At 41.5% G+C, this 12,600-nt stretch overlaps 1 protein-coding gene across 1 annotated transcript in view; it reads right to left on the reverse strand.

Moving 5' to 3' along the window:
• crb2a (crumbs cell polarity complex component 2a) overlaps nucleotides 1-12,600 on the reverse strand; it is a 36,574-nt gene that overhangs the window by 9,437 nt on the left and 14,537 nt on the right. Inside the window, exons 4-7 of the mRNA XM_036134401.1 lie at nucleotides 10,916-11,055; nucleotides 8,965-9,135; nucleotides 8,760-8,873; nucleotides 6,609-7,562 (exon numbers count right to left, since the gene is read on the reverse strand). Of these exons, the coding sequence (XP_035990294.1) occupies nucleotides 6,609-7,562; nucleotides 8,760-8,873; nucleotides 8,965-9,135; nucleotides 10,916-11,055 (1,379 nt within the window). The remainder of the gene's footprint in view (nucleotides 1-6,608; nucleotides 7,563-8,759; nucleotides 8,874-8,964; nucleotides 9,136-10,915; nucleotides 11,056-12,600) is intronic.

The raw sequence follows: 12,600 nt of genomic DNA on the forward strand, positions 1-12,600 counted from the left end.
GGCGCTGCATTCTATATTCTATATGCATCTATATTCTATTTGGGTCATATTTTTGAAGCTCTCAAGAAGAATTACGTCACGGTATTTGTTGCAGAACTTCCAAACAAGGTTGTGGACTTCTGGCTGACCAATTTTGTAAATCCGGTGTTTTTAACTTTGTAGTCCAAGCTGAAGGATGCCAAAGCTACAAGTAAAGTCAGAAGTGTTTGGTTGTATTCTCTCACTGCAATCAACTAATGTTTGTCACCTTGAATGTTTAAGTTGTTATTGTGTTTTGTGCATTTGTGAGTTACTTGTCTGTATGTCTTTTTTTATTACATAAAAGACAATAAACAGATTTTTGGAAGAAAAAAAAGAAGTGTTTGGTTGTGAAAAATTGTGTGGGTGTATTAACCCACAGAATTCATTACACTGTCCCTCCAGCACCCTATAAAAATGGCCAAACAGGGGGGCTGCAAGGCTGCGGGGTGAGAAGTGCCTCATTAAGGCCCGGTCCATGTGGAAACGAGAATATGTGTATCCGCAAAAGTATTTTGTCATTTAGGCTGTGCATCCACACAGTCCCACCACTTTGGGAGACTGTAGATGATCGCTTTTAAAAACACGCCCCCAGAGTGGATGCATTTCAAACAGCTGTTTGGTGTGTTCGTGTGTACGTGCGAGCCACGTCTTTTCTGAAGCGACGTTTCGCCTCTCTCCATAACCTGCATGCACCTCACTCGAATTCTCACTGTTTTTTACATATCTCTGTGGCAGTGTCACAGCGCCACCAATGGGCCCGGCATACTTATGACAATATTTTCAGTGGTGCTTGTCACTACCCGATCCGTACCATCAGCTCATTTGCGCACGCGCGAACAGAATAACTTCCGGTAGGCAATATTTCGTTTTTCTTACTTTTTTATTCTTTTGTCTTTTTTCGGGCCAGGTGTTTCTTTTTATATATTTTTGTATTCGCGTAAATATTGCATATTTTAAAAATAAATAGAGAAAAACGTAAATATATGTATAAAGCCTATATATATATATATATATATATATATTTTTTTTTTTTTTATATAAGAATATATACACCATTACGTAAAGTACATAAAAACCCCAGCTATGAACACGTTTAGGAGTATAGAAACGTATTTTATTTCGAATATTATTCAGGTTTTTTTTATCATTTATTTGATTTGCATATGTATTTGTGTATTTTGTACTTAAAAATGCATTTTAAAAAAAGTATGCCTTGCCTTTGTTATGTGCTCTTTGTTCTATTCCCTGTTCGGTTTTTGTAAAAAATAAACAATGTGGATACTTTAATGACGGGGTCTTCTCTTGTTATTATTTGTACACCAGAGGGCGCTAAACTCTTAATATATGGTTTTAACTTTCTAATACAACTAATTTTTAGTACAAGATTATTTAAATAACAAACTTCACCTTATAATTAAGGAGAAAAATATTTTTTCCAGTCCTGCTTGAACAAATAATATAACTTATAGAGTGTATTCTGGCAATACAGACAAACATTGCGCAATGATATATTCCCGGACTTCTGAGCATATCCGATGATGACGTCAGGCATTGCAACGTACAGAATGTAAAACGCATCAATTTCTTCCAGAAAAATCTTAAATATTTTCTAAACAATATAGTTTAGCATTCTTTAATGATTTAAGTATAGAAATAAGTATTTTCAGTACCTTAATTACATTATTTTTTTGGCGACCCAGAAGTTATTCTGTTCACGCTTGCGCAAATGAGCTGATGGTACGAATCGGGTAGTGACAGTGCTGCGTTCTCTCATGTGGATACATTTATGAATCTTTACCGTGTTTGTCTTCATGTGCACGGGGCCTTAGATTTCAAGAGACCGCACCAAACCGAGTTGCACTCAGATTAACTTCAGAACAGGAACAAAAGAATGTAAGCTACAATGACAAGGAATTCAGACCAGAGCATTGCAGTTCCACTTTATATAGACCGCAACTGAAGGATTTAAATGTGAAAAGGAAGAACAATGCATGACACAGAGTTTTGCTCACAAACAAAACTGTACACTAAATGTTTGTGATGCTGTTAAGAAACATTGTTGCATCATTTGTTTATATGGTTAGCTTGAACTGTAACTCCTGTATCTCCAGATTTCTGCACTTTACATAAAAACTAATCAGCTCAGAAACACCACTTGGGACTGTAAATAGCACTCCCAAACACAAGCTGCTATTTAAAGCAGGGTTTCTCTTTTCAGTTGAGGACACACTACAAGATGTTTGGCCAGATTTTACCCATGATTCCCAATTGGCCAAAGTGTGGAATAACCTGTCCCAGTTCAATGGAAGTAGGCATCATTAGCTGGTAGAAAAACCTGTCAGTGTGTGAGAGACAAAAGTGCAAATCTACAAGTGAGAGAGGAGCACAAGTCCAAAACGAGCTCAGTCAGAATCACTCAGGCGTGTCTATATTTAATAAGCCAAATCCGGACGCAGTCCGGCTGTGTGAACCGATTACAAACCTAACTACAGACGTGTGTTGCCTAAAGCAAAAGGAAAAAGTGCCTGGGAGCTGATTTTAGAACGTTACATTGATAGAACATGATGGTGATTGTTTAAAAAAAGAAATACATGGAAATATATAATCAACAGATTAGAACAAAGACATAAAAGGTTGTTTAATATGATGAAGAAAGGCAACACCTTAACCTTTTGACTTTTAATTTGTAACGTCAAAAACTAAATAGTGAGAAATCTTATAGGAAGGAAGTCAGCTAACACAAAGTTGGTTAAAGGTATACTATGCAACCGGGGTTGATTTTTCAGCGAGGCTCCCCCCAGAGGGCGAAAGTAAAAGTGCACTGTCATAAAGATGCTCAGCTGTTCTGGTTTCTCCGTCAAGCCAGGCGCGGTTGTTTTGAGCTTAGCAGACAGGCGAACGCAACGAAAAGTGGAAAAAACAGTAGTACAAACAATGACTAACACAGTGAAGGTATGAACATCAAGCTTCCTGCAGCGCTATCTTGGCGAGGCGGCGCCAAGCAGCGGCGGCGGCCGCCTCGCCAGTTTTTATTATTATTATTATTATTATTATTATTATTATTATTATTATTATTATTATTATTTTTATTTTTTTTATGTTGGCGAGACGCTACCGCCACCGCCTCGCCAAGCCGCGGCCGCCGCGGTAGCGTCTCGTCAACATAAAAAAATAAAATAAATAAATAAATAAAATAATAATAATAATAATAATAAAACTCGATATGCTTGCATGTTTATTTGACGTTAACACGCGGTTCTTTGTTGTTGCTTTCGCGCGTGCATATAGTGAATGGCAGGGCAAAAACACATGGAGTTCTCGCCGTAAAGCAAGACTGACTCTCGCGGTCTTGCAGGATACTTCTGAGCCTGTGTGTGCGGGCCGAGGGCTCTTGCAATTGCAAGTACGGTATTTCCCCCACAGACCCCCAGGGCGGCCAAGAAAACCTTTGTTCGACCTGAAATGACTCATTTAATCATCCAAAACGGTATGGAACACATTAATTAACTGAAAAATGTTGCATAGTATGCCTTTAAAGGCTGGGCAATTTTCTTTAACATCTGCATAATGTTACTGTTTTTGTCAAGAGCTCTAAAAGCAGAGTTTGAAAACTACTGTTGTTTTTATCCATTCATTGTCTTTACGCGCTTATACTATCCAGGCTCGCTGGGGACAGATTGTCTATCTCCAGCCAAAGGTGAGGTACACCCTGGACATTACAGACTAACAGAGACACACAGGAAAAACAATCCAGACCCATAGCCAAGGGCAGTACCAGGAGAAAATCCCTGCATGGACTACACAGGAATAAATTGGAGTATGAGGTTTTGCTTTATGAATATGGGATTTGGACAAAATAATGAGCAAATGAATAAAACAGTTCTCAGTATTACCAAATTTGGGGGAGCTGATCCACGTTTGTTCAGTTCTTTGTCGCCTTAAGGTTTTATTGGCACTTGACAAACAACAAATGGTGCATTAACGCCATGAACTGGCACGAGTGTTTACTCTTTAAACCTTTACCCTTGTTTGGGGAGCTTGCCGAAAGGTTTGATACGTTCAGTTGCTTTTAGTTGGTTTAACAAATCATGTCTGGGATCCCTTATCAGGCAACTGTGAATCCCAGTCGTGACACAAAAATCTGCTGAAAACACTATTGGTATGGACTTCAAAATATTTTCCAAATCTGTCTTTTAAATTTGTGTAACTTGCTGTACTGGTGTGGAACACGGACCAGGGGTCTCATTTATAAAACAGTGCTTACAGGTACACAGCTATGTTGTATGCTTATTAAAAAGACCAAAAACCGTTTAATCGTGATAAAGTACACCAAGCGTCCAACCTGATAGTGTTTTAATAGTCATTTTTGAGCCTAAATAGTAGGGATGTTATGAGATGAGCCAAGCCTTGAAGTGTGTGTCGAGTAATGGAGGGGGCGTTTCCACAAAAGCGCGTATCGAGGCTTGCTTCATTTAGGGGAGGAGCTAAAAAATGAAGATGGCCGAACGGGACTGCTTCAGACTGCCTGCATGTTTTGACAGGCATTTAGGCGCTTCTGTATTCAGTCAAAATGTGGGAGTTTGTTGGAGAGTTGCAGTCAGTTCAGGTTTTGGATAAAACTTTGCTAGCCTGGAGAGTAGCGTCTGGATAGAGTTTTCATAGTTTGGAGACAGTTTGTAAAGTTTAGGTGAGAGGAGGAGCTTGGAGATTGAGGAGATTATAGAGGATGGAGCCAGCTAGGAAGAGGAGGATTTCACATATCTGGTAATATTTGACTTGATTAGATAAGGTAAATCTATTCGGTCTGTCTATTCATTAGATTTGCTTATCAAGAACTGTATTTTCACTGTTTCTTTATTTATAGGTGAGGTGCAGCTGGCATCCCTTTATTAACATCAGACGAGTTCAACATTGTTGGATGGTGCGTGTCTTTGCTTTCTCCATTTAGTGACACCACTGTTGAGGAAAATGTTTCTGCCTCCAAAGAGGTCCCCTTCATGAAATGTTGCAGCAAAGCCTTCAGGAGGAGATGACAAAGCCAGCACCAGCACACCACCTCATCAGGCAACTATGGGAAAAGCTTTTGATTTTGCACCCGGGCCCCCTTGACTCTAGATTCAAAGTCATGCGTTTTGGTTGACTGCATGTTGTATGATGTTTGGTAAATGGACTGAACTTATATCGAGGTATTCCAGTCATATTGACCACCCAAAGCGCTGTACACTAGAGCCACATTTACCCAATCGCACTCACATTCATACACCGATACGCAGCACGGTAGGAAACTTGGGGTTAAGTGTCTTGCCCAGGGACACATCGACATGTGACAAGGGGAAGCTGAAATCGAACCCACAACCTTCCGATAGCAAAACAACTACTCAACCCATCAAGCCACAGTCACCCAGAGTGTATCGTGAGTTTTGTACCTTTGTTAATTGTTTCCACAATTGGCTGGGAGACGCTAACAGCCGTTAGCTACTACCTTGTTTATCCCCTGCACACATTCGCAATGTTGCTCTTCCATTGTTAGTATACATTTACACAAAGGCCTTTATTTACTTTAACAAAAACAAAGTGTAAAACACCAAAATAACAACTAATACGGCAGCAGAAAGTGATACTCTTTCAGAAAAACTTTGTATGCAACCAGAGTGAGCTACTGAGAGATGCATTTAAAAAATGTCAAATAATGTGGCTATGTATTTTTAAGATATTAACTCAAAGTTTGTGTATTCCCAAAAGCTTAAAATGGCATATGCCAAAAAATACTGATTTATAAAACAGTGTGCATGCACACCAGCAGTCCCTCCTCATTCAGTTGCAAATTCCTCCAGCAGTGCCTCTTCCACCGTGCAGCATTACGCACAAGTGTCACCAGGGTAATTAACTGTTTATGGCAATCAGTGAGATTTCCTCACACCTTTTCTCAATCTTTGTGTCAATCTGTGGTGCATGTCACTCTAGAAATCATCAGGGAGAGAAATGTGAAAGCAGAAAACTGATTAAATGCTGTGCGGACTCTGATTTAAGATTTAAGTTGGCTTATGGACCTTTTTTGTTAACTGAAAGGTCCTTATGTGTAGTTATGTGTCATCAGCGCAAGCATGAATAAAACTGCAGCTTCGAATGCTTATGATAAAGCTGATCTCTGATTAAAGTCAAGTGTAACTGAACATCTGAGAGAAACTTTCATGCCATGTGTAATTCGGCACTTTACCATCTGCGGCACACCCTCTCCAAAACGAGCGTGCGCATGGGTCAGAGCATTGCATGAGGCACCGTACATTCTGGTGTTACATTTTTCTCTGCAGCAATCACTGCAGAGAACAACTAAACATCACCAGCACCAGCACAGGTTACCCTTCGATAGAAAATCACAACAGCAGACTCCTGTCTTTTTTTTCCACCAATGAAGGGAAACAATGAAGTTAGTGTGTGACTACATTCCTACTGGTCGTCTACATCTAAGCAAAGATTTATGTACATGGAATTTGTGGCAGAATAAACTATGATATAACAAAATTATATTTAAGTTTGGGAAGTTGGAACTCGGCAGGAGTGTACATTTAACGGGAAGGTGTTCTTACCTTCAGAGCAGCTCTCCCCATGGAAGGGACGGGAACAGTCACACTGATAGCTAGTCCACAGATCCACACAGTGGCCGTGCCCATTACAAGGATCCGGTTTGCACCATTCCGTCTTGGAACACCCTAGCTCAAAATCCTGGTCCTCTGGAAGTGCTTGAGGTAGAATAGGTTTCGAATCAATCAAAAGGTCTTCAATACATCCAAGGAATCCTGCACCACTTAAAGAGAGCTCCAACAGCTCTTGTGGCGCTCCCCCTATGTAAACATCCGTAAAGGCTTTTGATGGCTGGAAAGGAGGTTCCCCGTCACCACCATCTGTGACCGTGCATCCGTCTCTTTCACAGTCAGGACCTTTCAGGATCAAAAATAGACCTGCGTCATCCAAAAACACATGAACGTCCCTCCAGTCTCCATCACTAACCAGGCCGGGAAAGGTTACGTCCAGTTCAGAGTCTTCAGAAAAAGCTCTTGCATGAAGGCCACCGTTGACAATCTCCAGGAGAAGATAGTTATCCACGTCGCCTCTGTAGAAGATCAACATGTTGGGTAAGGTTGTCCTGAAGCGAAGCTGTAAGCCCGAACCTTTGTGAACACGGTGCTCAACCTCCCTGCGGATTTTTTCTTTGATAGAAACCTGGAGGTGAATGAACCCAGGGGTGGACAGGGAAAACGTCGTCCTGGTGGAGCACTGCTCGTCATAGAAGCCGTGCGGACACAAGCAAGCGTGGCTGTGCTTTCCCTCCTCCAATGTCGGAAGGCAGCTGGCTCCATTCTGGCATTTGTGGCCAACACATCCGTGGAGTTTGACTTCACAGCGATCGCCCCCCCACGGAAGGTCCCCCGGCGGAGTGTCAGGACAGTGACAGGTGTACGACGCTCTACCGTCTTCACACCAGCCACCATTCTGACAGGGCTGGCTCTCACATTCATTAATGTTGAATTCACACAGCTCACCTGGAGAGAAACGACGACCAACATTAGACAAAAACAACAGCTGGCAACTGGAACAGAAAGTACGGCCTAGAAACTATTAGAGAGGGGTTTGTACCATGCTACACGGTAAAAATAAAAATATATCGCCATGTCACTGTTCTATTGAAATACAGTATCGTTCAGATGTGAGGACGGAGTCGTGCCCCCACTAATACATAGACAACATTTATCAAATAATATTCAGCAAGCATGAGGTGATGTGCTCTGTGTGTTACAAAATTACAGCCTAAAGTCTGAGCACATGTTGGCACAAATGTTGCTTTTCTGATGTATTTCTAGAACTATGTGTTTTTTTTATGTTACACCACAGAAAAGGGAAAAAAAAGATTTGTTTTAAAGGATTTTATGCCATGAAATTTCATAAAGAGTCAGTTTATGTAATGTTGACCCTTCTCCTTCATAACTTTTGAAATACTACCTGATAAACTGGAAAGCAACTCATCAGCCAAAGTCCTAATGGACGGTCAGCCGTTTTTGTCTTCTCGGGGCTTGGGATTGGTCAGAGTTTGTTAGCTTCTCATGAAACATGCTTTTTGAGAACTGACATCTATGGGGAGTAACATATCATTCCCTGACCACAGCTCCAAAACGTCAATGTTGTTTACTTGAAAGTTCTTGCTTTTACCTTGGGACACAGTCTGCATTCAGACTGGAAAACACACAGATTATCATTGCCCAATCGGGTTTAGGTTAGAGGAACAACTTGCTCTTGGAGGATGACTCCATCCAATTCTTTATTCGAAGAAGGTCTTTTGTGCAGACTGGTGAGTAAACTTCATTTGTTGGCATAGTTGGTAATGTTAAATTTTCTTTTTAAAATAATATTTTTTTTACTTCCCCTGAGAATTTCACTCCACTCTGAATATTGAAGTTAGCCCATGTTCTCTTGCTAATGCATCAGTGACGACTGAGACTCACCAAAGGTTAATGATAGCGCGGTAAAAATACAGTAAAAAAAAATTTGCATCTAATATAAATTCTATGTTTTTTACCCAAAAAGGGTCCTTGGAAAGAATCACTGTGTGTCTGATTTCTCTGCACAATTTTTCAACAACATAGTAAATAGTTACAGCAGAAACTGAATCCATAACGTTTATAGAATACAACATTGTGTCACCAGAAAAACCTGTTGCTGTGACTGTGGATTGGAGACTTTACCTAAGAATCCAGCAGGGCACACACAAACATAGCCATTGGTCTTATCCTCACATGCACCTCCATTCTGACAGGGTTCAGATTCACATTCATCTATATTTATGGAACAGTTCTCTCCTAAAACACACAAAAAAAACAGCAGAGTCAGTCTCATGAGATTTGAAATGTGAGAAATTGCTTCATCCCGGATTCATTCAGCTTTGCCAACCTGCAAAACCTCCTTGGCACTGGCAGATATAGCCAGCTGCATCTGCAAAGCTAAGCTCCCAGTCCAGCTCCCAGTGAGAAGGGTCTGAACGCTGAAAACACTCCCCATCATTCTGACAGGGCTGCTCGGCGCACTCATCAATGTCAACTTCACAGTTAGCTCCTTCGTAACCTGGAGAGAGAAAGCAAAATAGCAATGCACCTGCCAGTATTTACACAAAGGACACTTATGGATATTAGTGCCGTTGGTTTTTCAACATTCAAGTCTTTCCCTGCACCAATTGAATTACATTTTACCATGTGTAAAATTTGCAAAAAGCTATCTCTTTCTGCATCCTTTTCATGAAACAGATCACTTAACATGTGAGTGTGAGTAAAGCTCATCTAACCAGATGCCACCCTTTTTGGCTCTCAACCCTAATCCTGCTTCCCCTTCAGTCACTTACCCTTACCTGATCCCAGCTCATGTTCTATCCCCAACCATCCTCCTCATGCCCCATTACTTTTAAAGCTTGTCATCACACTCACTCTTCTCATCCCTGTTTATAAGATCCCCCCCCCTTCTCTTGTTCGTCCCCGTTTATGACCCCTTGTAAGTATGTTTTCACCAAACAGTAAATGTGACCCATCAATAAGGGGAAGAGCAGCTCCTTTTTTAAAGGGTGAGGTCACAACTCTTACACTCCTCTTGCGCTCCCTTTCATCCCACACCTCCTCTTTATTCTATCCATCCTTCTCATCCCTCTTTACAACCCCTCCATTCTCTTAATCCCTGATTATAGCCCCCATTTAACCCACTCATTTTATAATTTAAGGCCCCTCTTTTTTATCCAAACCATCCCCAACCATGTTCATTCCACTGAACACTCTTCTTCCATCATCACACCTCCATTTCATCTGACTCATCCAGGATTATAGCCTATATTTAACCTACTCATCTGCCACATCACTCCTAACATCCTCTGTTTTACCCCATTCATTAATCCCATCCTTTATAACAAACCCTTCTGGGCACTTATGCTTGTTATTCCTTTTTATTCCACCCTTTTCACACTAGACTTGCCCAATTCCATTTGGCTTTATTCATAGCCTTCATAGCAATCATTTTGTTTATCCCATGGTTATTCTCAACAAAATGACTCCACATCAAAGCCAGTTATATATTCACATTCTTTTCATTTAATCTCAAATATCTTGCAGTTTAATTTGTCAACCCCAGATCAGTTAAGTACATTATTCTCTCATCCCCAACAATGTCTCTTTCAGTATTTCACTTTTTGCTACAGTACCATCTGAGGGTAGCCTGAGGGTTTAACCTGGCCACGTCATTTGCCTTCAGCAACAGAACCGCTCAGTCTTTCTCCTCCTGCCCTATAAACACGAGACTGCCCATACCAAGTTCAGCCTGGTGATCCATATGCCCTCATTCCATCTTCCTTAACCCGTTAGTGAGAAAAACACATTATTGTGGAGTGGCCCTTAAAAGTAAAGGCTTCGTTGGGTATATCACCAGCCCCATGCTAGGAATGGTTCATGAGTTCATAACCTTTATTTCTACAGGTGAGTCCTATAAAGTCTCATATTCAGGAGAGACCTGTTTATAATTGAACTTTATTGATCTCACAATGGAGAAATTCACTTCTGCATTTAACCCATCCCCTTGGGGAGCAGTGGGCTGCCACTGTGCGGCGCCTGGGTAGCAATCAGGGGTTAAGGGTCTTGCTCAGGGATGCAGAATGGCAGTTTGTGGGAGTTGAACTCAGAACCTCTGGGACCAGAGCTCTGTGCTCTAATCACTAGGCCACCACTCCCCAATAAAAGTTTACAATTAGTCAACCAATTGTTGAATTTGAATACTTTAAATCACAATGTTATCAGATGCTCTGAGTTTTGCAAAATCCTGACCCTTTTAACAGCTGGTAGCTGTTTTGCAACAGAAAGTTCTTCATTACCTGGCCAACACAAACACACATATCCTTTGACTTCTTCTAAACATGTGGCACCATGCTGGCAGGGATCCGAGGCACACTCAGCAATATCCACTTCACAGTGTTCACCCTCAAATCCTGTGTCACTGCAGTCACATTCATAGCTTGAAAAGACAAGAACTGGTGATTAGTCAACATTATGACATCATCCAAAACACAATCTCAGTTTACACATGCTCTAATTTCTACGAAATGAAAAATAAGGGAGGTGTATTATAGGATTACTAAAAAAAACTATAATTAGAAAAGGCAGGTTAGCTAGCAAACCTACATAATTGTGATCACAGCGCAGGTTTTTAAAATAGTTTTGCATGGATTCACCTTGGGTAGGGTGGTCTTGACAACAAAACTACTGCTATGGATTTCTAAATCTGTTGTCACAGTGTTTCTTATGTTGCCATATAACGTGCCATTTTGAAAAACACTTCATCCATCCATCCATCCATTGTCTTCCGCTTATCCGGGGTAGGGTCGCGGGGGTAGCAGCTTCAGTAGGGAGGCCCAGATGTCCCTCTCCCCAGCCACTTGGGCCAGCTCCTCAGGAGGAATCCCAAGGCGTTCCCAGGCCAGCAGGGAGACATAGTCCCTCCAGCGTGTCCTGGGTCTTCCCCTGGGCCTCCTCCCGGTGGGACGTGCCCGGAACACCTCACCAGGGAGGCATCCAGGAGGCATCCTGACCAGATGCCCGAGCCACCTCAACTGGCTCCTCTCTATGTGGAGGAGCAGAGGCTCTACTCTGAGTCCTCCCCGGATGACTGAGCTCCTCACCCTATCTCTAAGGGAGAGCCCAGACACACTACGGAGAAAACTCATTTCAGCAGCTTGTATCCGGGATCTCGTTCTTTCGGTCACGACCCAAAGCTCGTGACCATAGATGAGGGTAGGAACGTAGATCGACCGGTAAATCGAGAGCTTGGCCTTTTGGCTCAGCTCTCTCTTCACCACAACGGATCAGTACAGCGCCTGCTTCACAGCAGACGCTGCACCAATCCGCCTGTCGATCTCCCACTCCATCTTCCCCTCATTCGTAAAATACTAATGGTGGGTGTAAATTATGAGACTTGAGAGAGTGGAACATAAAGTCCTGCCATGTCTTTAAAAGATGTGTGTCATTGTTGATCCACTCTGAATAATGTGTATGAAAAAAGATCAGTGACGTGGAATTGATGACGCCACATTCTTGTTTTGTTTTCATTTTTTGCATATTGTAGGAACAACTGATGCTCTGGGAATGCAATTGCAATGCTCTATGAGTGCTCCAACGTGAGCAACTAATTATTACCCAGATTATTCTGATAATAAGGAATGAGTTTCAACTTCAGTTTCAAGCTTCGAGCATCCAGAGGTGAGTAAACTGTCTGCATGACGCAGCATGAGATTAGGCAATGCTATTATTATCATTGCTGCAACATTTGAGTCTCATTTTTGTTGATTTTGTAGCAGTAGCGCACGTGTGGCATGCATTACTTGTGATGCTCGTGGCAGAAATTTTGGAAAAAAGAGCCGTGGTGGACTATCTCATGCAGAGTAGGCTAGAGTATTAAATGTTTATTATTTATGTTTATAAATGTTTATTTTTCAAAGCATAAAGTCTTGCAATCCCTTTGAAATGAAAGACTGATACAAAATTGTGTGATGGAAGGTAATAA

Source organism: Fundulus heteroclitus, unplaced genomic scaffold (assembly GCF_011125445.2).
Source record: "Fundulus heteroclitus isolate FHET01 unplaced genomic scaffold, MU-UCD_Fhet_4.1 scaffold_81, whole genome shotgun sequence".
Classification (NCBI taxonomy): domain Eukaryota; kingdom Metazoa; phylum Chordata; class Actinopteri; order Cyprinodontiformes; family Fundulidae; genus Fundulus; species Fundulus heteroclitus.